The following is a 26,799-nucleotide window of genomic DNA, read 5'->3' as shown; positions in this document are numbered from 1 at the left end:
TATGTAGGTCAGACAGGCCTTGAACTTGTGGTGATCCTCCTGGCCCTGCCTCCTGACAGACTGAATTACCAGTGTGTGCTACCATGCCCAGACATTTGCTATTTTTAAAGATGGATTTTATGCCATATAAACATTTAAAGCTCTACCTCCACTGTGTCCTTCAAAATTTCTAAGAAAAATAGATGAATAAATCAATACCATTATCTTCAAAGAAGAGAGAATAATAGTTACATGTTCTGTACTCTGGTGGAAGTGAGGATCTTGGCCAGCTTTAGGATTTACCCCATCCTACCTACTCACTCAACTTTACCTGTGGTCTCAGTATGCAAAATGAAATCAGGTAGAGACTGGATGCATACAAACCCTCCCTCTCACATGCACGTTTCCCCCCTTTGAACTGCAAAATACTTAGCAGATGTTCAAATACTCAGAATCACTATTTCAGGGCTTTTAGGCTGTGAGCCCCAAAGACCAGTTTGAAACAGGTGAGCTCTTATGCCCATTTTCCAGCTGTAAGACAAAGAATCCCCACATTTCTAGGACTTATAGACATACTAAATTAAATTACACATACTCTTAAGTTTCATTTTATGACATATAGATTTGTTAGATGCCAAACCAGAAATACATTCATTAATTCAAAAAATGGATGTGGGGTTGGAGAGATGGCTCTTAAAGAGATTGCTCTTTCAGAGGACCCTGGTTGGAATGCCAGCACTTACATAGTGGCTCAAAACCACCTGTAACTCTAACTCAAGGGATTCAATGCCTTCTTCTGTCCTCCTTCGGTGCCAGGTATGACCCAAAGTGCATAAATATACAAGCAGACAAAACATTCGTACACATAAAGTAAAATTTAAATGAATCGTTAAGACACATTCTTTTATGAGAAAAACATTTCACATTACTAAATGGTTCTCGTATGAAATGTGAATGATACCAAGTCATCTACAGATCTTTAAATGAAATGGTAATGTACCTAGGGAATGTAAGATGAGATCCTCATTCATACAGGAGAAGGCAGTAAGTTCTGATACAAGTTGATTTCATGTAACAAGGTAGAATAGCATATAGAATGCATGCAGGTCAGCATACAGTCTAATCTCAAAAGCATACTATTATTAGATAGATAAATCTTTGAAAATGTTATTTTTTTGAGACAAGATTTGTGCTGGAACTTATAAAGGTGCACTCCCTCTGCCTCCCAAGAGCTGGGAATAAAGGCAAATGCCACCATGCCTGGCTAGGTGTATAAAAGGGGGTTATGTGATTACTTGCATCATGTTACTGAGGTGTCATTTATTTGGCAATTTAACTTTAATATTGATATGTAAATAATAAATACAAATTAAGTATTTATTATATGGCTCTGCTGAGAACCTGAACATGCAAGTTCTAAACTAAAAGCAGGATAGTCACGTTCTTTTACATTCCATAGTAGTTAGCATAGTCCCCAGTGCACAGTAAGTACTTAATAAACACGTCTGTCTTGATTTCTTTTGAAGGAAAGACTCTTATTTCCTGCCAAGTGTTTGATCTTTGATATTTAGAACATATTATTTCTAACAGAAAATGAACCAAAACTTTAAGGCTTCTGTCTCTAAGTGATTCATGTGGACCACTAGTTCTAGAGTAAGTGAGGCAAAATGTATCCTCGAGAAATAATATTTTCTCGAACTTAGTTTGTTGGTAGCAATAAAGAAATCATATCTTAAATTCGAGTCAGTCTGTAGTTTCTTTTTTGCCTGGCTCCCACTTAATACCAAAATAGAGGAATGACAAACACATTGCAGTGAATTAACACACCACCACGATAACTTAAAAATGCTTTGTTCTCATTGTCATCATGAGGTCATTTAAATCTCTTGCCACAGATCACAGTTGTTTATGTTCTAAGTTCTTAAAAATATGTCCATCCCAGAAGTCTCTTGGCAAATGCACAAGAACATTCTTCAGAGTCAGTTTAGCCTCTCACTTAAGAGAAGCCACAATGTGACTTGAAAAACAACTTCATTATAACTCCTTTAGTTTTGTACAAATTTGTTAAAAAAAAAAAAAAAAGCAAACCTTTAGGCATATATCCATAGATTGCCAAATTAAAGATATCAATAATCCCACAAATAAAGGGTAAAGCCCCTTCTAGAGCTAACCACAAAAGCAGATGACTCAATATAGTAATAATAATAATTTAATAAGCATGATCTATTCAACTATTTTGGCAGTTTTGGTGCATATAAAAAGACCCATAAATATTCTTACAAAATCTCCAAGAAGAATATATATTTCTCCTGACCTTATTTATCCACATGAAATGTTTGAAAAGTCTTCAAAGGATAGGATACAAATGATTTAAAACAACTTAAGTAGGTACTGTTACAGGCTTTATTTATAAAAACAAAATGCATGTTTTAAGAGTTCTCATATAGGTTGAAACTGGCACTTTTACTTAAATATGGGCTTAGGATTCATTGGGAATACTTATGAACACTTGCATATCAATCTCATAAAACTTTTTGTGTGTTATAAATTAGACTATGCAGCACTCAATTCCAAAAGCTTTAAAGTGTTACTGACCACCATCACCAACACCAGACTCCAAATGTGGAACTCATTCTGGGTTCCGGGCTTTCTTCTAGAGGCAAACCACTAGCCAGGTCCTAAGGAGCACTGCTATCAAGGCACCTCTCCCAACTAAAACATTACTCCTGAAGGTGTGAGGACAAGGAAGGACACGGTTACTCACATAACAAGGGTCCATATTAGTAGCTCATGAGAGTCCTGGCACATAGCACACACCTTATAAATGTGCATAGGATAAGGAAGCAAGTGAAAGGAAAGTGATTCAAATCTGTCCCACCCCACTGACTGGGAGCAACAACACATGGAACTAAAAGTAAAATAAAAACTAGTTTCAAAAACAATAGTGAATGGCTAAAACTATCAATTAGCCAGAGCCAACAAATGTTCTCTGGTTGTACTCAATACTGTTAGAATCTTGTTATACCTACTATGTGAAAAGTACACAGTTAAAATGAAGATAATAAGGATAAATCTAAAAGATGATCTGACTGGGAATTTCTACTCACATAACTTCATTGCCAAAGATTTAATAAATATACAAGGAAGGTAAGCCCAGAGTATTCACTGAATAGACGGTGCTTTTTGCTGTTATTGTCTAAAGTTATTTCACTGGTAGAAAAGGCTTTACATTTGTCTAGAATTTGGGTTGTCTTTCTCTAACTTCGAAATCCCCTTTCAGTTTCCCTTAAAGTAATGGCTTCCAATTCCAGGGTATTAACTTCACCACACATTAAACTGTCCCCTATGCCTGCTTCTTAGCGTTCAATATTCCTACAACACTGAATTCAAATACAAGACATCTGGGCCTCATTAGGGAGCTATTGTTTTCTGTATTTGTCTCAAGCTTATTTGTATGTTTTTCTTGCCTTTCATGCAGTTTGTAATCACAATAACATACTACTAAGCTGTCCTCTAACTTCTGGCCAAGTCTGGGAAAGCCATTCTGATAAGTTATTTATGGCAAATACTGAAAAATTACTTGTTCTATTGTTATTTTTATACATTTATGTTATTTTTATATATTTGTAGGCAAGGTAGAAAATGAATGAAATCTTTTACATGAATGGCTAAGATATAAGGAATCAAGAAGAATTCCTGTGTCAAGTCTCAATAAGGAAGCTCAAATAGAACTATTAAGTTAGTTCAGAAGCAGGGAGTTCTCCTTGGGGACACACACTAAGCTAATATAGTCTAGTATGGATTTTGGGTTGTTATGGGCTCTTAGCCAAGGAGGTGGGGGCCAAAGTTTGGAGTCTGATCATGGTGGGAGGTCCCAGGATCCTTAAATGTGCCCCCAGTAGATGATGACCCTCCCTCTACAGTTCTGGGGGAGTACATGAAGATCGGGGGGAGTAAAACTACAGTTCTCCTCTGAGACTTTGTAACCACAAAGCCCACAAACCCATGGACTTGTGGCTGGAATTCACACTACTTGTGTGGTCCCAAATACACCAACTCAAAAATTCAATAGGTCTTGGATTAGAAATGCCTCCAGACACCTGACAAATAGTCTCTAAAAGGAACTCTGTCTGATCCAGAGTTCCTGTAAGAAAGAAAGAGCCAAGACAAGAAGATCCCAGTTAAAAATCCCTGAGGAACTAGAGTAAGTGGAAACAAAAACCAGTAAGACAGAGTCACAGACTATAGACTTGGAAATTGAGATACAAAATATAAAATCAGCACTTAAAAAAGCAAAGGAAGAAATTATCAGACAAGTTTGGAGGACAAAAGAAAACAGCAACTCTGGGAGATAAAAACATCAAGCTAGTGTAAAAGCTTAAATGTATACACTAGAGGAAGACTTAATGAAGGAAAACAGAACTGAAGAAATTCTTCAGCAAGCTGCACAGATTCAAAAGCACAGAAATTAGGAGTTACAGATTCAAAGTAAAAAAGTAACATACACAATCAAATATAACTTCTGGAAGAAAAATTGGACATGAAAAAAAAAACCTAGGACTTTAAGAGGAAAATGGTAGAGGCACTTTCACCTGGTAAAAGATACTCTACAGGACTATGATATTCAATTAATTCATAAGCAAAACACCCCACCATCTATACCATACTAAAGTCTAATTTGGCAAAGACTGTAAAAACACCTTAAAAGCCATGGACCCAGTGCGGCATCTTCTGAACTGACATCCTCAGATATTTTCTTCTTCCAAGAAAGGGGTTAAGATGGGGACTGGCCTAGGATACCCACACTAGAAGGCACTACTCTCCCTACTCTAACCTGCAACACTAAGCCTCAGCAGCACAGCTTGCTCTAAGAACGGTTCCATCCACACTCACAGCCTCATCAACACAGGTAGCTCAAAGACAGTTCCATCAGAAACAGTATCTTTTAGTTTATCACTATTTGTTTTTGTTACCAAAACTCACCAATATACAAAAAATAAAAATAAAACAAATCTTGAAAAAAACAACCCTAACTCAACTAGAGATAAATCAGACCTGGTATTGGAAACCCTGTCAACTACCTAGTAGGGCTAGTGAACTTGTGTGGTTTTAGGAGAACCTACAGCCAACCACTTTACTAAGCAGCAGAATCCTTAACTGAATCTTTGTCATTATACCCATAGGTAACTGTAGTACTCACCCCTAATCAAGGAAACTTCTTGCTGCAGTAAGTGGACTAAGCCATTATGGCAAACCATAATGAGTCAAAATGCAATTGCAGAGTCTGTACCAAAAGATGTATCTACAATCTAAGGCTCAGGGATCATTGTGGGAAAGGGTGTGGACAGGCTATAAGAGCTAGAGGAACTGGGAATTTACCGTAACATTATGTCTCTTATGAATATCAAAAGCTACATCCAGAAAGTCTCACCAATTTGACTGCTTAAATAGGGATGACACCAAAGCTCATGAGGCTTCAACCCCCAAAAGAGATTACAGGCAACTAAGGAATGCTGATAGCAGGAGAAACAGTCTTCCTCAGAGAAAACACACCAACTGGTTAAACAACACTAAATGCTCAGCCCTGAAAACATATATAAGTAATGATATACAGAATTAACAGGTTGTATTTCTATATTTAAGAATTATATACATACACACTCACACACACACACACCATTCACTGAAACAAAAGGTCATGATTTTAGAAGAGTAAGGCAGGCTAGATGGGAGGATTTGGAAGGAGTTAAGAGAAGGGGAAAATAAGTAATTATATTAAAAGTCTAAAGAAATTGAAAATCATAAAAAAAAAATCGTGACTTTATGGTAAACACTATAAAAATATAAAACAAAAACCAAATGTAATATAACCAGCATGAAAAATACACTCAGTTTCTACTTTCATATCATATTATTAAAGAAGAAACTTAGTTTTTCCAGAAACTGAGAAACTGACTAGCTATTCTATAGACAAAATGTGTTAGAAACACTTTTAGATAACCCTAGCTGCTTCTCATTTACTTTATGTATATGTGTGTGGATCACATGTGGGTAGGACCCCTGGAGGCCAGAAGAGGGTGTCAGATCCACTGGAACTGGAGTTATAGACAATGTGGGTACTGGGGAAAAAACCCAGGTTTCAGTTAAGAGCAGTAAACACTCTTAAGGACTGAGCCATTTCTCTTGAACCTGCTTTTCTTCTCTTCTCTTCTTATCTCCCTTCCTCCCTTCCTCTTCCACTCCTTCCCCTTCTATTTGTTGAAGACAAAGGTTTCTCTGTGTAGTTCTGGCTGTCCTGGAACTAGCTCTGTAGACTAGGCTGGCTTTGAATTTAGAGATCTGCCTGCCTCTCTGCTGGGACTAAAGGTATGCGCCACCACCACCTGCTCCTGGTTCTCAACTTTACTATTCAGTCCACAAACAATTCAAATGCTATTTACATAGTATGAAGTTTCAGCTTATTACCTTACAAAGCTTTCATAGTCAATCTGTTAACTGGATAAATCAGGAATGATTAGGTTGTAAAATTTTAATCACCCAGTAGCTGTGTGACTGTTCAGTTATCATATAAGCTTTCTTTTCCATCACCAAACTAGGATAGATTAATGATAACTTCTTTCTAAGCTCAGGCTTTCCATTTGATGCTCCCCTCTCAACTCAACTGTCTTCTTTCTTAGCTCAAGGCTACTTGTTTTTAGTTTTTAGTACAGCATCTGTAAAGTTTTGTTTTGGTTTTTTTTTTGGTTTTGTGTTCTAAGGATCAAACTTGGAATTCATTTAAGCCAGACAAGTACTTAGCCATTAAGCAACATCCCATCCTTTAACAATCTCCCAACTCTCAAAACACACACAGACACACACACACACACAGATACACACAATGTCACTAGAGATTTAACCAAGGGTCCTACTAGACAAGTGTTCTATCACTGAGTTATATTTTTGGCCCTTTACTCAAAAGTAAAAACATGGCTTTAAAAGAAAACTTTTAAACAAACAAAAAAATTGTAAATATCTTTCAAATAATGAATACATTAGTAATAAATGCAAACAGAAATATAGCCAAAAATAAATAAACAGGTTCTCTATGACATCAAAAATTTAAATGTTTGGATCAGGGTTACCTAACAAAATGAATAACTACTGATTTAAAACATTGTTTCTGAATAAAGAATGAATAATTCAATAGTCATATATGCTGACCCTGATACCTGTGTGAGCTTCCCGATGGAAGAGAGTGCAAGAATAGGCATCAAAGAAAGCTTGTGTGTGTGTGTGTATGTGTGTGATAGTGGGGGTGGGGGAAGTAGGGGTGGGGATGGGACAAAGAATAAAGACCAGACACTAGACTAAAATGGGATCATTGCTTTACAAAGTGGAGGCAAAGGCTGGGCAGTAGTGGTGCACGACTTTAATCCCAGCTCTATCATACAAAACAATGAAGAAAGGGGAAATGACATGAAATGTACCTTCATAAATGCCTCAAAACTTAAGTATTATGAGTCTTATCCTTCAGATTTATAAAAGGAGTTTGTGGAGTAGCTCTGTGGCCTCACACACTGCATACAATATGTACAAAGACCCCTTTCACCATTACACTCATATTCACAAATATGCATGAATGCAACAGGTGTCCACAATAAAAGGCATCCTATCAGGAGCCTTCACAAATACAGGCTGGGCGAGCAAGGTGGTTCAGTAGATAAAGGGTTCTGCCACTACACATGACAACCTGAACTTGTCATGCTGGAAAAAGGAGAAATGACACCTGCAAATTATTCTGTGACCTTCACACACCACCTACGTTACACACACATACATACACACACACACACACACACTGTTTGAATATGTGTGTATGCATGTGTGTGTGTGTGTTCTAAGAGAACCAACTTGACTCCATCCAGTAAAATGTGAAATAGTGATAATTCCCTGACACTGGAACTATTACTGACTATTGAAGGCACTATAAACCGGTGGGATATTTCTGGCAGCAATGTCAAGACAGAGAAAGTGCCCGAGCCCAAACCCCTTCCTGGTACTTCTATTTTGGGTAAACTACTTGATTAAAAATAGCTCACATTATGAAAAAAAGATCTAGATTATAACATCTTAGACCGGTGGTTCTCATCCTGTGGGTTGTGACCTATTTAAGGGGGTGTGTGTCAAAAGGTCCATTCACAGATGTCACCTATTATCCGGCATATCAGATATTTACAATTTTTAACAGCAGCAAAATTACAATTTCGAAGTAGCAATGAAAATAATCTTATGGTTGGGGGTCACCACAACATGAGGAACTATATTTATAGCACTGTGAAGGCTGAGATACCTGGCACCTGCGCTCCATCTTTTGATCTTTTGACAGTGTTGGTTTCAGTAGCTTGAGAAGACCACAGGTTGATCCATGGTATGTGTGAAGGCTGCTGGGTGAAGAGGAAATCACAGAACTGACTAGTGGTGAGCCTGAGTGCCAATGTCTGCTTTTCACTGTGGCCTGGATACTCTTCACTGAGGGAATGGGGGTGGGGGTCCTACTGTTGTTAAAAAAAGTTTTAAAATTAAAAGGCCCTAAAAAAGCAAGCCAAGGTATTGGCTAGGGATGAAAGCAAAGAACTCTTAGAATGGAGCAATATTTGTGGCTTTGGAAACTGTCCTGTTTCTGTTCAATGCCATACATCTACTGCAGTGAACGATTAGAAATATGGTTAAACATATGAGAACAGAGAAATGGCAAATGGAAGCAGAACTTACCTAAGCCATAGCTGAGTCAGGGTAGTAGAATTTTGGGTGGTAATTTTTCATTTTATATTTTTTAAAAACTTGAGCAAATATTAACATTCCATCCACAAATAAAAGTCAAGATAAAAACAAACTAGAGGTATAGCTCCTAATTCACTTCATGAGGTCTTTTACTCTATTAGCAAGGATATTTCAAGAAAACCACAGATCAAAATTAGTCAGTAAAATGGGCAATATTTGCATCCATGGATTACATGCCCACTAATTTCAATAAAAACGATAAAAAAAAAAAAACCCTAACAACCTTGAAACTGTACCTGCACTGAACAAACATACTGTTTCTTGTCTATGGACAATATATATATATATACTATAAATGTACACTTATATTTTATAGTACATATTTATATATTTTTATATTTTTCATATATGTTTAGAATATACAATATGTATTTTATATATAATACACATACATACACACATATATATGTGCCTGTGTGTGTATATATATATATATATGTATATATATATATATGCACACACATATAAAACGACAACTGTTTATATGGACTTTATTTAGTCTTGATTAAAATCATTTAGAAATGATTTTAAGTATACAAGATGATGTATACAAGTTATCTGCATATGACAGGACATGTTTTTGTATCTGTAGGAGATACTGGAATGAATTCACAAAGAACTGTAAGAGATGACTATAAGTAAGACATACTATAAGAGATGACTGTAAGTATCAGTAGTCTGTAACCATTACTGTTTGTAAAAGTACATGCAGTTATGTTTATAACTATTTGTGTATATAAATGTGTATTGTATATGACAATTCTTGTTTATACTAGCTTTTATCTATTTTTATACTTGACATTTTAAAATTTGCCTTATACTACTCTACTGGGACACATTTTTTTTTAACTATAGCAAAACTGTGATGGAACACTCAATAATACATATTTTATATTAATGAAACCTTATGAATTAACAAACAGCAAAGGCTACAGGAAAAAGGATCTTGAGAACTATAGTTTAAAAAAAAAGAATTGTAATAATTAGAAAATATAGTACTTAACTTCAAGTTTTTATATTCTAAATTGAGGAATCAAATCCAGGAAAGGTCTATGCTTATAATTAGACAGAAATAATTTATAATTAGTAAAACCAAGAAACCAATCAAATGGGAGCTGGAAAGAGTATAAAACACCTATGGCTCAGGGATCCATGGGTAAGAGGAAGTAGAAAGATTTCAAGAGCCAGAGGTGGACTCCAAGGAAAGATCATTCCAGACCCAGCAGGACTGACACACATATGAGCTCAGAGACTGTGATGGCACGTACGGGACCTTCACAGGTTCACATCAGGTAAAATTCCAGCATTGAGAAGGGGAAGTAGTCACAGGCCTGTCCTCAGCCAAGGAGAGATTCGCAACTGATACCTACCAGGAAAGGGAAAATCCGATTTCTGTAACATGGAATGACACTGGGTTTGCCAACCACATGTTAGGGCAGGCCCCACACTAGGAAGTAGTTGGCTATACAAACCAGATATGATGGGGTTTGTTTGTTTGTTTTTGTGCATTTTATTTTATTATATATGTGCTTTATTTTCTTTTTAGTTTGTTTTGATTTTCATTTTTTGAAAATTGTTTTTCTTTCCTTTTTGTTTTTGAGAGAGTACATGAAGTCTGAGTGGGTAAGTACATGGGTGGATCTGGGAGGAGTAGGGAAAAGGGGAAAGAATATGATCAAAAATATATTATATGACAAAATTTTTTTAAATAAACATGAAAAAAAAAGTTACGTGTTAATTCTGAGGTGAATTAAATACCATTTCTCTACCAGAAAATCTCTGGAAAATAAATCCTTTTAAAAGTATGCTTCTAAAGAAGAGCTAGCATCTTATTATTATTATTATTATTATTATTATTATTATATCTAAATCTTATTATTATTATATCTAAATGCATTCAGAAGACAACTTTTACTTAATATCTACTTCTCACCTGGAACCCACTTGATTTCCATTTCCATATCATTTTCTTTTCCTTTCTTTTCTTTTTCTTGAATAACCTGCAAGAGCTGTCTGTATTTAGCAATTTGTTCTTCATCATCCTTCTGGCTTTTCTTTGTCTTCCCATCTTCTCCTATGTTGACTCCTTCTTCACCTAACAAAACAACCAAATTAATCAATCTCATTTAATATAGAGAAACAATTACCTTCAACTAGACCTCAGTCTTGTACTTAGTCAAACTCAGATGTGATGTAGTCACTGCTAGAGTATTACATAATATTCCCTTCTATGCATGAAGAGTGGCATTTCATTCTCCTCTTTGTCCTCTCTGCCATCACACAGTGGCTTTAAAAATATTCTGTTCAACAAAAGGAGCCTCAATGTTGCTGGGGCGAATTTGGGACACGGGATTAACTTCTCAGGCCACAGAAAAGAGGCAAAGGGAGTTGTTTAGAACCTAAACTGAGTTCTTCCCATCTGAATGTGAGTGACTAAGCACATTTACTCGTAGAAGTGTTGTCATCAATCAGTGACACAGACAAACTAGAAAGCAATTCAATTAAGTTTACTGTGTGGAAAGATAATTGATAGTTTTGGATTCTAGCTTCATAAACATTGGAATGTAAAGAAACAGTACAAAACCCACGAACAACAAATATCAGAGAAAATCAATCCATAAAGTTTGTTTGTTCTACAGTTTCAATGTAAATTCTTCAAGCCAGTAACATAAATTAGAAATCTGGGTTTTAATGTAAAACATACAAACTTATCAAGTGTATAAAGTGTAGCATCTCCACTAGAAGAAAGTCTGGAAGTGATGTCAACTTCCAGCCTTTGTAACCCCCAGTCACTAAACTGTGATAGAAGCATGGTGCTGTGAAGCATTCATGCTAACACCACTTCCTTACATAAGACGATGAGCAGGGAAGAAGTTGGTTAGGTAACTATCTGAGGACTCTTTCCCCCTCCAGTGGTTGCGGGCATTCTTTCCATCATCCTATCACACTTTTACATGTTCACCCAAACAGCTGAAGCTCATTTTTTTGCTGTTTGTGCTTTGTACCACAATAATAAATGTTGGATGGAATTCTGTCATGTATCCCATAATTCAATGGATAAAACATGAGGAACACATTAACAAAATGGCAATGTATTTCATTCTATTAAAAGCTTACTTCTGAAAACATAATTAGAAGCAAGATCCTTCCACGTTGAAACTTTAGTGGTAAGTCTCTGATGGCTTACTTTAAATTGATTTTTTCCAGTACTAAATTGTACTTTCTGAAGCTCTAAAATGTGGGATAACTCATGTAGGTCTGCTTTTCTAATTCAAGGACATTTTATGAATGCTTTTATAGTACATAAGATTAAAAAAAAATTCAAACAATAAGCTATTCTTATAAACAATAATCAGGAATGTTTAATACTCAAATATACTATTGTAGCTATCAGAAGCACTAAATTGCAGATCAAGGTAAGTTTGTTATCTATTAAAATACTGAAGAAAAAGGCATGCTTTTGAAAAAAATTACATATTTCAAACTGAGAGAAGCTGATCTTTAGTTTTAAGACAAAATACAAAGTACTATCTTAACTACTTATATACATCATTTCAGTTTTTCTAAGCCAGTTAATATTATAATTCTTATTTCACAGCTATACAAAGAAAGGACCATGATGCTAAGAAAACTTGACCTTTGTTATTTCACTATGTGGTAAAGTCAAGTTTTGAAACTAGTAGAGCTTAAGGGTTTTTCCTTTCCTATTTTAGAATACAAAAGGTTAAACATAGGATTTTATGAACCTTGGCAAACACTCTACCATTGAGCTGTATCACCAGTGAGTCCAAGATATTAAATACACTAAAAAATTAATGATTATTTTATGATAATGTTAATGCTTATTTATCAATACTATTAGGTGTCCTACTGTAAACACTGTTTTAAAATTTAAATTGGGATGGGGTGGATGGGTAAGTACTGGCTGCTCTTCCAGAGGACCTAGGTTCAATTTCCTATGCCCAGATGGCAGCTCACAAACCATCTATAACTCAAGTTCCAGGGGGATCTAATACCCTCTTCTGGCCATTACAGGCACCAAGGGTATTCAAACAGCACACAGACATGCAGGCAAACACTCATTTATGTAAAATAAGATAATTCCAGGATGAGTGAAATGGCTCAGAGAGGATAAATGCCTGCTGTCAAGCTTGGTGACATCTTTGATCACCAGGACCCACGTGGTAGAAAGAAAACAACGAAGTCCTGCAAGCTGTTCTCTAAATTTCCACATGCATACTCAACATATGTACATACATAATATATACACACACATACATATGTATACATACATATACACACACACACACACAAATGTAATAAAAAACAATAAAATTTAGTTCTATTTTCAAAACCAAACAAAGTCTAGTTGAAAAACATGGACCCAGTCATTCCCAATAGACATGGAATATTATTTCCCTCTGTATTTTAGAACTAGGGTAAAGGAAAACAATTGAGAATTCTCAGAAAAGTACACAATATCCATACAGGCATATAAATTTACCTTTTCCATACCTACAGTAAATGAACATAAATTCATTTTCTTATTTATGAGGGAAAGGCTATAAAAGGTCTGTGAGAAGGCTATACTAAGTACATTAAGAAATAAAACTTCATCAGAAAAATTAACAAGCACCAGCCAGCAAGGCCTTAAAATATTAAGTCTTTTATATCCAACAGAAGCACCACTGCAAATAACATACGTTCTTTATTAAAACTTCATTACATTTATTTATTGTGCCATTTATTTATATGCACGTGCCATGAGAACTTTCGGAAGTTGGTTTTCTCCTCTACTGGGTGGGTGGATCCTGGGATCAAACTGAGACCATCAGGGTTGACAGCAAGAGCCTTTACCCAATGAACCAACATGAATTTTCAAAGAGTATGAAACACTTAATTAAATGGTTCTGTCAATATGTAATATATACAAAGACATAGCAGCTATTAAACATGATTTTCTTTTCCTTACATCAGTAACTACAAAACAGTATTTTGTGGTAAACTTATAAGGATAAAGCACTACTTTCAGTGATATAAAAGCAAAAACCTACAGACAATTTAGAAAAGAAGAAAGTCCAGGCTTAATGTTAAAATTTAGCCCTATGTTCAAAGTAGGAATGTTGCCAGGCAGTGGTGGTGCACGCCTTTAATCCCAGCACTTGGGAGGCAGAGGCAGGTGGATTTCTGAGTTTGAGGCCAGCCTGGTCTACAAAGTGAGTTCCAGGACAGCCAGGGCTACACAGAGAAACCCTGTCTTGAAAAAAAAAAAGAAAAGAAAAGAAAAGAAAAAAAAAAGAAAAAAAAAAAAGTAGGAATGTATAGAAATAATACACTAAGGAAAACACTAAGAAAAATGTTAAACTATAAACTAAAAATGTTCTTTTCTGCTGATTTAAAGTACTTATATCATGTTTAATATTTCTGGTTTTTCATTTTCTATCTACACTGAACTCATAGTTTTTAATGTTTTGTAATTCTATTAGATAAAAACAACAAAGATGTAAAGGCAGATAACATTCAAAAGCTGAAGGGCTATAGCTGTACCTCAGTTGAATCCCTTGAACCACACAAACTAACAAAGACACAGACAAATAAATGAAAAAATCCCAGATTGCTTTGACAATACCTTAGTGGACTGAGGATGGCTCAGTTGATGAAGTGCCTGCCATGCTAACATAAAGGCCTGAGTTTGAACCCTTAACACTGAAGAAAAAGCAGGGCAAGTCTCCAACCCCAACACTTGAAGAATAGAGACAAAACAGATTTGAAGTTCAGTGGTCAGACAGCTTAGCCAGTTAGTGAGTTCCATATTCAGTGAGGGAGGAGGAGACCTTGTCTCAAAAAAATAATTGAAGATACTTGACGGTGATCCTTGGTTTCTAAAGCAAATGTGCACATAACACACACACGCACATGCACACACATGGTAGAGGGGGATACAGACTAGTAACCAAATAAGTCAATGATCAAAAAAATTGGTATTATATTTTACAAAATTAGTTCTAAGTAAAAAGCATGATCAATTTAACAAGTGTACAATCATGTCAACCATCCACAATTCCTAAACAAAGATTGACAATCACTGCTTCTATCAGATCAACTTTTTCAACTGACAATATTAAGTTGTACACACTATTTTTAAAGTATTTCTAAAAGTTTCAAAGTGATTACAAAATAAATTTTGAAAGAACTGACAAGTTAGTGAAAAATTATGTCAAAATCAAGAATAGAGAATGGACTACCACAAGGATGATCACAAGTGTTTTAAGACCTATTGTTTCTGAGCACTTATTTCCTGATCCACAGCTGTGAACACAACTGGAAAACTATTAAAGACCAAAGAACACAAGTTAAAGTCCACACCACAGAGGACAAAGTTCAATTAGTTTTCTGAAATTAAACAGAGATGCAGAGAGAGTACCAGACAAATATACTCAAGAGACTAGCCTACAAAAAAAGTGATACTATTGATGTGAACAAGTAGGGACACAGGGCTTCTAGAAGTGAAATAGTAACAATGATAAAGAATTCAGTGGACAGGTGTATCAACAGAATCAACACTGCTGAAAAGACACTTAACTAGAAGATGTGTAAACAAAAGGATATATCCAGAATGGAGCACAGGGGAAAAAAAAAACGATAAAATATAAGAGAATGGAACCGCATCTAGGATGTGCCTCTGAGGTAGCCACGATTACACAGAGAAACCCTGTCTTGAAAAACAAAAACAAAATGAAACAAACAAAAATCTTAAGAGAAGATAGAGTGAAAAGATTTCATGCATATTTAAATAGAGTTCTAGAAAGACAGGAGAAAAAATCAAATGATTGAGAACACCAATACTGAAAAAAGATACCACTTTGTAAATTAAGTGGACCCTCCAAAAATCTCAAGTTCAACTAACACACACACACACACACACACACACTCTCTCTCTCCTCTCTCTCTCTCTCTCTCTCTCTCTCTCTCTCTCACTCTCTCTCTCTCTCCAGATAACCTTCATAACCACCAGTCAAGTCAGAACCCAGTAGAAATCCAATTTAGATTTGCAAACAAAAGCAAACATTTTTTTTTGGCATTTTTGAGACAAATGAAACCTCAAGAGAGCTTTGACAGTAGCTCCTTCTTACTACAGGCATCTCCTCAGTATGCACTTAGAGCTAAAGGAAAGAGGTTTAAAAGGAACAACTATGGAAGTCAGGGAAATGTAAAACAAGGACAAAGAAGACAGTGTTACACACCCAAGTACTACATAATAAAGTACAAGAGCTACTTAGGACTCCTATAGCAAGTAGGCTTAAGGATGTATCTTAGTGGAATCCTTGCCTAGCACTCACCATGACCTGGGTTTAGTCACCAGCACTGAAAAAACTGGGTGTGGTTGGTCTATGCCTATAATCAAATCACAGATCTTGGGAACAGAAGCCAGCAGATCTATGTAAGCCTAGTCTACACAGAGAAATTGTCTCAAAACTAATTAATTATCAATAAAGTGTATGTGTGTGTTAGGGGGCATAAAGGTATTTTACATATTTACAAGTCTAATAGGCTAGGCATTTTTACTAAGTCAGAGTTTAAATAAATTTTGTGGTTATAGAAAATTAGACTAGCAAAAAATTTAGAATCATTTTAAAACCTTACTTATTGTTGCTATCATCATTGTTATCATTGTTATTGGTGTGTCTGTGCTGTTACGTGCTTATGGTAGGTAGAAGACAACTTTTGGTGAGTCAGTTCTCCTTTCATCATGGGTTCTGGAGATCAAAGTCAGCTCATTAGGTTTGTATAAGTGTTTTTATCCAATGAGCATCCTGCCAGTCCTTCAAACATCTACCTATGCATATACATGCATATAGTTCTATGTGTATAAATATGCTCTGCAGCCAGTTTGGGGGTCTTCTTAAGTTTTCCCCAGACATAGTTCTGTTAGCCACGCCATGAAAGGATTCGCAAATACCTTCTGGTGCTTCTTCTACCTCCTCTTCATCCTCGCTAGAGGAAGCCAAGTAGGCTTGAAAGTCCATGTCCAAAAGCTCATCCTTTTTAAACTTCCTGTTAAGCGTCGTGATTCTTTCATGATCAGTCTCATCCCAAGTGATCTCCACCTTGAACCCAAGAATGACAATAAACCCACACACAACAGCACAAAGATAAAACACTTACTAAAGCACACTGTTAACTTTGATGTTTGGTATTAAGTTATTAAAAAGCATGCTTGGCAAATGGTGGCACATGCCTTTACTCCTAGCACTTGGAGGCAAAGGCAGAGGTAGATCTCTTGTGAGTTTGAGGACAGCCTGGTCTACACTGAGAGTACTAGGCAGTCAAGGCAGTGAGATCTTGACTCAAAAACAAAACAAAACAAAACAAAGCTCCAATACACAATGGCATGAAGTATAAATGGTATCTTATTTGTGGACTAAATCACATTTGTCCACTTTTACCTTTCTACTAGTTCTCAGCTATATGATTGATATCTCATTACTGAATAAGAACAAACATTAACTGGAGAAAAACATAAGAAAATATGCTAGAAAAAGTTAATACTATTGTGAACCAGTGAGAATATGATTTTTATCTGGAGAACTAAAACAATAGAAGAGTCATAGACTACATGAGATTTGTTAATAAAGAAACAATCTCAACAGGTACCATTTCCTAAAAAGAATGAGAGTCAGTGATGACAAATGTATTCCGATCATACCAAGTACGTTCATCGAATATATGACTGGGGAAGACTAGCTCCTCCCCTCTCTTCCAGTGGTTCTCAACCTTCCTAATGCTGCAACCCTTTAATATAGTTCCTCATGGTGTAGTGACCCACATTCATAAAATTATTCTTGTTTTGACTTCATAACTGTAATTTTGCTACTGTTATGAATCATAAAGTAAATAAAGGAGTCACAACCCATTGGTTGAGAAGGACTGTTCTATTCAACACAGAAATCTATTTGTGAAAGGGTCCTGGGAGAGGTTTACAACACAATGTGTTCAAGTCCTTGTTTTTTTTCTTTAGTCGAATTTCTCCATATTAGACAAGAAGTTAGGCACTAATTAACCAAAGATCCTTTAAAAAAAAAAATCCCTGTCACTCTCTCAGAAGTTTTAGCCATTCACAAGATTCAAAATTACTCCTACTCTGATAATTAATTCTGTGCTGATAATGGCCAAATGGTTACTGTAAGTGGAACAGATACTGGTGATACAGACAGGATGCAGGATCTACAGACTAGCTGGCTAGACATACTGCCTATTTGAAGTACTTAAGTATTGAAAATACCATGATGTGGCTGGACCCTTTAGAACTTATTACCGTGCACTTACTCTGGGGTCTTACTGTACTTTGTAACTACTCAGTATCAGAACATCCCACCATGCACAGCATGTAGCAGATGCAGAAGCTCTCTGACATCAGCTTTCTCTATGAATGGGAAAGGCCAGCATGTAGAGTATCACTGCAGGCAGAGACTTATGGTGAGAGAAACAAGCTGTTTAGGTAAGTAACAAACCCTTGTAACACACAGAAATCTGGCTGCTTCTTATTAGTATGAAAACTAGTAGTCCTGAATTACTGTACTTCTATTGTTTACAAAACTTTTGAAAATCACACCTGCAGAAAAAATGTGGTCCTATTCCAAATGATTAATAGGTTTTTGTAGCTGTCATATGAGGTAAAGCTATGTCTTTCCTTTATTCCCTAGAATCTTAATAACTAATAACTATTAAAAGAATCTAAGCTAAAACCCAGGGACTCTACAAGTGCTAGACAAGTGTTCTATCACTGAAGTACATCCTCAGGCCCACAGGCTTAAAGACAAAAGGACACTGAAAAATATATGCAAATAGTATAGTATCCAATGCACAAACACTCAGAATTCTATTTAATTCTAAACTTGCTAAAAGCAAGAGTCTTATACATTTAATTTTTCCCCTTTCCTTTTTTTTTTTTTTTTTTTTTTTAAATTCAGGGTCTCATGTATCCTACATTGTGACTCTTGAGCTTCTGGTTACCCTGGTCAATTTCCCAAGTGCTGAGATTACAGGCATGTGCCACCATGCTTGGCTCATATGTCCATTTTAAGAGTTAAGAAATACCGTTGATGTTCCCATTGCAGCAGATGTGAAATACTTTGGTTTATATGCTGTTAGGTCAACTTCTAAGGCCACATCCTTGGGCTCATCATCAAAGGTAATATCATCTGGTATAAATCTAAAAAAATAAAAAGAAAAATTCATTTAAACATAAAAAGAAGTGATTACCAGGGTTTAAAATTTCTAATTAGTAATAGTTTATATACTATATAAGTTTCTATACAAATGCAATGGTTAGAAACAACCTTGCCACAACATCTCTGAAATTTAAAAAGTATAAATCTGAAATTTCATTAAATTTGAGAGAACTCTATAAAAAGAGACTTTGCATTTGGAACTACTAGTTAATGTAAGCCAGTTTCCAAAAACCCAGGTGCAATATATATATAAAATCATTGGCTCACTGCAGAATCTTAAGATCAAACAGAACTAAACTGGTTAAGTAGTCTAAATAAGATACAGACACCATAAATGCAAAAGGCCACTGAAAATAAAGAACAGTTTAAAAGCTGATCAAGAATAATCTTATCCATCAAATTTATTTCACAAATAACTAGTCTTTGCATGTAAGTCAACCATGGTGACTGACAAGATTTAGGCATCAGGCCATGGAACGTGAAATGGAAAGTGAGGTAAATACAATCTTTGGTTATTATAATCAGCTTTTATAATTTACATGGAGAATATTCCACACATATATAAAATGCATCTACTATATATTTTATAAAGAGTTATGGGGAGGGAGGTATTGGAGAGATGGCTTAGCAGTTAAACACCTGTTGGCTCATGCAGAGGACCCAGGTTTGACTCCTAGCATCTATCTGGCAGATTATAACATCCTGCAACTCCAATTACAGAGGACCTCACACACATAAAATAAAAGTAAATAAAGAAGTTTCTTGAAAGATTTATTATTTCAAGGATATACATTATGAAAATAACTTGTAAGCTATTTTTGTCAATTATTCTTAGCGTTCTCATTCATTTTCTTAGAATGCAAGAAAATATTGCTCATTTAAATGTTTTACTGCTTATGATCTTGTTATATTGTAAGATTCAGTTGTTAAGAGATGAACTGATGGGAGGCAGAGGCAGGTGGATTTCTGAGTTCGAGGCCAACCTGGTCTACAAAGTGAGTTCCAGGACAGTAAGCTCTACACAGAGAAACCCTGTCTCGAAAAACCAAAAAAAAAAAAAAAAAAGAGATGAACTGAATTACCTTAGGTCTATAGAGATGAACTGAATTACCTTAGGTTGATAGAGATGAACTGAATTACCTTAGGTCTATGAAAGAACAACTGCTTTCAAATTCCAGGCCATCACAATCTTCATAAATCTTACTTGCTGTTTCAGGAGAATCACACTCGGCTACTGCATAATAGTATTTCAATCGTTTGAACTGGTAGTCTCTTAGCTTCTCTCTAGAGGCCCTAATGGAGAAAAACTAAATCAAAATTACGTATACAATCACCTGTAATTCCTGCTCCACAGGACCTATCCCTCTGGCTTCCAAAGGTATGTGCACTTATGTATACAAACCCACATATAGACACAAACATAGAAATAACTAAAACAATAAAGATAAATCTTTAAAATATGCTTGTGAGATATCAGCTCGAATGCTTCATTTTGTAAAATATTTGCTCTAGAAATAAAAATTTTTGTATTTACCTATTTGTAGTGTGTGTGTATCTGTAGGTATATGTGTGCCACGGTGTATATATATAGAAGTCAGACAAAACCATTTTCAAGAAGCAGCTTTCTTTTTCTACCATGTGGGTTCTGGGGATTGAATTCAGGTCCTTAGGTTGTCAAACCAGATGAAAAGTACCTTCAGCCATTAAACCATGCTGTTCCTTAAAGGTCTTTCTCTGCTACTTTTGTTAACATCCAGTTAATCACAAATTATATTAAATGCACATAGAGCTCCACCTAGTGGTTTACAACTACTTAAGTTGGTTTCTAACATCAAAATTCCTTTCTCTTCCTACTTAACACTCAATTAAGGAAACAAAACTAATTCACAGCAATAAGACACTCATGAGCTATTTTTTCCAATATTGCAATCATTATTTCCGAGCATACACACAAAATGTTGGCATAATGCACTGCAAGCCGTCCTAATTGTAAGTGTTAGTGCAAACTTCAGTTCTTCTAAGGTAATAGGATTCTGAATGAAGGACATTACTTTGCAAGGGTTAGTTTTCTATTCTAGAGTGACTCAGTACCAGTCCTTTTCAGGGGCATCCTCAGGAATACTTAGTAACTCTACTGGTCCTTGAACTTGCTCTTCCTTCATCCTCTCCTTTCCAAATTCTGAAGGATATATCTGAACACAAAAAACAAAACTGATATTACTCATACATTCTTTGTCATATAATATTCAGACCCATCAAAACTCAGACACCAAGAGTTATGACTCAGCTCAATAAAACAATTCATTTCAAGCTCACTGCAGGAAAGCCAAACTCATTTCTAAGTACATGATATAAAGCATCCTTTAAAATAAGAAATTTAGGAGAGAGATGGGACTAGCACTATCAATAACTATCTCCATTTCATCTCCAGAATCCATTGTGGAAGGAAATAATCTACTTTTAAAGGGCTCCTCTAACTTCCATACAGAGATGCTCTCGCGTGCGTGCGCATACACAAACACACACACACATCTAAAAATTAAAAGTTTAAAAAAATTGCTTTTTTAAATTTTACCTTTTATTACCTGTTACATATCAGTTTCATACTCAATTGCATCAGACAATTTTCAGATTAATAAAATATTTTTTAGGAGGAAAATTAAGTCAGTAAAATTAGAAACAAAGTCAGTTTTAAGTTAAAACATCTAGAAATATTTACTTTACATTTAATTTAATTTATGAAATTAATTCTCACCTTCACAGAAAATACAACTCCTCCTTTGGGCTTAAATGAGTTGAACAGAGCCAGCAAATCTTTCGCCTTTAATCTATCCCAGTCCATGTTACAAACTGCTAGCCGGCGTGTAATCTGAGAAATTTAATATCACAGAATCTTTATTATTTCTTTCTTTTTCCCTCCCTCCCTTCCTTTCAGTTTAAAGACAAGGTCTCACTATGTAGCTCTAGGGTTGTTCTAAAATTCACTATGTAGACCACGCTGGCTGAAACTCACAGATATCCACCCACTTCTGCTTCCTAAGCACTGGGATTTACATAATTTTCAATGCTTAAAAACAAAGATTAACAATGAACTATCTTCTTTCTCCAGTTCTGAAATCATCTATGTGATTTAACCGATTTAACATGCAAAGAGAGCTTCGTGAGGCAAACAATAGTAAATCCACAACAGATAAGCACTATCTCTAAAGTGGGCTTTTTGAATTCTTGAATTATGTAAGAGCAAAGATAGTCTACCAGTGTGGAAGGGAAACAGGTTACCCCAGAGCATTTCCTGACTGTGCAGTAAGAACATAAATATAAACACCTAGCAAAACCAAGTTTACATTTGCATTCTTGCTAAGCATAGTGGCATATGCCTGAAATCCCAGCTCTGAGGAAGAAGAGGCAGAAGGATCACAAGTTCAACCTTTCGTAGAAAGGTCTCTGACAAAGATCAACATAATTCATAATAAAATCCCTAAAGAAACTAGGAAAAGAAGGAACAATTCTCAACATAATAAAGTCTATATATGACAAATGTATTTATAGTAAATGGGGAAAAGTTAAAAGCATTTCCTCTGAAGTTTGGAAGGACACAGTGGTGTTTAGTTTCTCTACACTGACTCACAACAGTACTTAAATTTTAAGTACTTAACTCTGCCTGTGTCTTAAGTACTTAACCTGTGGGTCTCGACCCCTTTGGCAAGCCCTCCTCTTCAAAAATATGTCCATTATGATTCATAACAGAAGTAAAATTACAGTTATGAAGTAGCAATGAAAATCATTTTATGGTTGGGGATCACAACATGAGGAACTGTATTAAAGCATTAGAAAGGTTGAGAACCGCCGATGTAAGACATACATTCAGGAAAGAAAGAAGTCAAACTCCTCATTTTCAACAACATGATCATATATTTAAAGGTTTTTAAAGGTTCTACCTGGAAACTCCTAGGCCTTGCACCCTGTCTCCTAGAATGTTCTCTAAGACCTGGAGGCATGCACGTGTGTGTATGTGAGACAAAAGTGACAATAGCACTAGTTTATGGGAATAATTTTAACTATTTGGAGGCACCCATTTAGCAAAGCAGCTGTAGCTTCCTTGTTAGGGCCTAGAGCCCAAGAGGAAGCAGACCAGTGGGAGTGGGAGGAAGATAATGGTAGATGGAAGTGAGCAAAATACATCACATACATGTATGAACATGTCATAATGAACCTGTTATTATGTATAATTATTATATGTTCACTAAAAACATTAAGAAACAGAGATGAAAGCAAAAAACAAAAAACCTACTCAGATTGCTGGAATGCTGGCTCAGTTCAGTGTTTTCTGCATAAACCAGAGACTTGAGTTCAGATCCCAGCACCCAGATAAAAATGCAAAAAGTTGAGTATGCCTATAATCCCAGTGTTTGGCAGGCAGGGACAGGGCTCCCTGGTAAGCCAGTTTAGTTCAATCAATGAGGTCTGACTTCAGTTAGAGACACTCTCTTTTTTTTTTTTTTTTTTTTTTTTTTTTGGTTTTTCAAGACAGGGTTTCTCTGTATAGCCCTGGCTGTCCTGGAACTCACTTTGTAGACCAGGCTGGCCTCGAACTCAGAAATCCGCCTGCCTCTGCCTCCCGAGTGCTGGGATTAAAGGCGTGAGCCACCACGCACCACCCCCCCCCCCCTTTTTTTTTAACACAGGGTTTCTCAATATGTAGCTCTAGCTGTCCTGGAACTTGCTATTAGACCAGGCTGGCCTTGAACTCAAGAGATCCATTTGCCTCTGTCTCCCAAGTGCTGGGATTGAAGCATGTGGTACTATGCCTGGTTCCATGTTATTATTTTGTTTTACAGACAGGGTCTCTCATCAAATCTGGAGCTCATTGGTTGGTCAGACTAGCTGGCCAATGAGCCTTAAAGATTATAATATTTTTGTCTCACTGAAATTCAAGTCCTTATGTTTTCCTTATTTATTTTTTTTTTAGCAAAAACTTTATGGACTAAACCATCTCTTCAGCCTGCTAAGTCCAGTTTACATTTCTTTTTTTCCTCTTTTTTTTTTTGGTTTTTCGAGACAGGGTTTCTCTGTGTAGCCCTGGCTGTCCCGGAACTCACTTTGTAGACCAGGGTGGCCTCAAACTCAGAAATCCGCCCTTTCTGCCTCCCAAGTGCTGGGATTAAAGGCGTGTGCCACCAAGCCCGGCTCCAATTTACATTTATGTATCTACATCATGAAACTAGAAAGGGTCCATGAGACTGGAGGGAGAGATCTGAAGGGAGCGAGGGAGAAGAGAATGAAGGCGTATATGTCATGTAAAAGCAGAAGGGAGAACTATGCAGGGTGAACAAGGAGACAAGCAAGAGCAGGGCAGGAGGAATGGAGAGGGCTAATGGAGGGAGGAGGAGTAAGGAACAAAGCACCCTGGCTACACGTGTGAAAGTGCTGCGGCAAAATCCATGACTTCATGTGCTATCTTTAACAAGTAATGAGAATTTTAACTCCCCACCCAAAAAAGTCAGAAAGAAAAGAAAGGGGAAGAACTTCTTTTCCATTTTGCCTGCTTGGGCACACATCTAACCTATATACACGAGCTCCATTTCAAGGTGCTCAATCTTTCTTGTGCTGGGATTGAACTTAGAGGCTTACACATGCTAGGCTGCTGTACCACTGAGTTTATCTCCAGTCCTCAAATTGTAACCTTAATCATGGAGTACCACAGGGTCTGGTGATGTGGCTCACTGGTAGAGATCTTCCCAGACAGATAGGAGGTCCTGGGTTCAATCAACAACAAACGAGCCTCACAAACATTCACCGATAAAGCTTTTCTCACTTAATTTATTTTTAGTGTTTTCTTTCTGTTTAGTTTTCTTTTCTGAGACAGGGTTTCACTGAGCAGGTTTATATTCCAAGTCAGCTTAGAACTCAATAAGCACTCCAGGCCGACCCTAAAACCTTCCTGCTTCCTAAGTGATGCTACTCTAGGTGTGTGCCACCATGGCCCACTTCAGCCCACCCATGCTAGCTAAGAATTGCAGCACTGAACTAGCCCTCCAGTTCCTTTCTGCTTAATTTAATGACATCAACCCCAGCTCCCATAAAAGCTAATTGTAATGCTATTCGCTCGTAAACAATCTTATTGCAAGTGTTACCTCATCAGCCCGAGGAGCATCTTTATCTAACTCTCTCCAAGCATGTTCAAAACCAGGTTCTTCGGGAAACAAATCTGCCAAATCATCTTCATCTTCAGAACTAGTTTCTACATTTCCTTTACCCCTTGCAAGATCAGGACCACTGTCACTTTCATCCTCCTCCTCTTCCTCATCACTATCTTCCTCTTCTTCTTCATCCTCATCTTCGCTTTCATCCTCGTCAGCTGAGGTTTTATCATCACTTATGATTTCATCTTCAGATTCCTCATCACTTCCTAGTTCATTAGCACTATCTGAATCTTCCTCCAGGGCATCTTCACCGAGCATTTTACCATCATTGTCTTTTGCCATTATAACTGGAACCACTACAGCATATTGTGGGAGGAAGGAGACACAGAGAATTAAATTAGATCCGAACTATTGACATTAGATCTAGTAAAAGTATAACTTTTACAAAACAAAAAGGAATATATGGTCAGTAAAAGTCATGTTATACCAAGTTATTTCAGTGAAATCATAATATATAAGATCATGTAAGTGGGTTTATAAACGCACTTAGTATTTGTGGAATGCCTGCTTTATGCTAGGTGTTTAATACATAATCATTGGCAACAAACGGGTTATGAACATTTTCAATTAATTTCCAGTTGAATGAACAGGTGACAAGTATTAAAATAAATAATCAAATCAATATACCCACGATGAAACTACTGTAAAAGCATTAAGTTTCCAAGAGTATGGTTACTTAGCAGCTAACTAAAGGATGAAGAGGAATTAAGTAATCAAAGTGAAAAAAAACTGATGAAGGAAGCAGTCAGGAAGTAGGTTCCAAGCAGTAGGAAATGCATCTGTAAAGATTGTCGATTACAAAAAAGCAGCAATCATGTGTGGGTTGCAGCCAGCAAGGAATTTAGTAACAACACATCCAAGGAGTTAACAAGGAACAAGATGGACATCGGTTCTGCCACTGCTCCATTTCCAATGGAGGACACTAGGAGATTAGCACATCAAGGATGACATCTGAATCACATCACAAGAAACTGGAGGGTTGTGTGGTGTGGGTAGGAATAACAAAAACAGCAGGACAGTACAGTCCTCTAGACAGGAAGTGAATGTAGAATAGAACTGATGGCTGTAGAGCTGTAGCAAAGTGAAAAGCTCAGATGATACAGTGAAAGGGCATCTGATATGGGGAACAGGGCTTTTAGAATCGTCAATGAGTCCCACCTTCCTGACTTAGTTAGCTAGTTAGACAAGTAGGTATGCAATACTGGAAATAACTAATTTGATGAAGAGACTTTATTTTAAACGAGTTCTGGATATTTGAATTGAAAACGCTTTCAAGGTTAATGGCAGAGTGTTTGCCTAGCATGCCAAAGCACTGTGTTTGATCTATAGAGCCACAAAGCAAAGTGCCTTTGAGTCATTTAACAGGACATAACAATAAGACTATTTAGTATAAGAAATAGGTTCAGTAAAGTGTGGGCTGGAGATAAAATTTATAAAACTATTCATACACAATGGAGAAAAGAAGTTGTATATGAATGAGATCATCAAGTAGAAATAGTGAAAAATTTTCTGCTAACTCTTATATAACTGTTAACCACCTACCAAGATACTTTGCTGAAGTA

General features: G+C 36.4%; 1 protein-coding gene across 1 annotated transcript in view; it reads right to left on the bottom strand.

The window, feature by feature from the left end:
* Esf1 (ESF1 nucleolar pre-rRNA processing protein) overlaps nt 1–26,799 on the bottom strand; it is a 52,270-nt gene that overhangs the window by 20,613 nt on the left and 4,858 nt on the right. The window contains exons 3-9 of the mRNA XM_021149435.3: nt 25,169–25,533; nt 21,790–21,903; nt 21,126–21,226; nt 20,175–20,327; nt 18,901–19,015; nt 16,763–16,910; nt 10,736–10,897 (exon numbers count right to left, since the gene is read on the bottom strand). Of these exons, the coding sequence (XP_021005094.2) occupies nt 10,736–10,897; nt 16,763–16,910; nt 18,901–19,015; nt 20,175–20,327; nt 21,126–21,226; nt 21,790–21,903; nt 25,169–25,533 (1,158 nt within the window). The remainder of the gene's footprint in view (nt 1–10,735; nt 10,898–16,762; nt 16,911–18,900; nt 19,016–20,174; nt 20,328–21,125; nt 21,227–21,789; nt 21,904–25,168; nt 25,534–26,799) is intronic.

Source organism: Mus caroli, unplaced genomic scaffold, assembly GCF_978045245.1.
Source record: "Mus caroli unplaced genomic scaffold, Mus_caroli_1 scaffold_2, whole genome shotgun sequence".
Lineage (NCBI taxonomy): Eukaryota > Metazoa > Chordata > Mammalia > Rodentia > Muridae > Mus > Mus caroli.
The sequence above is the reverse complement of the archived record's forward strand: the minus strand, read 5'-3'. Positions and strand labels throughout refer to the sequence as shown.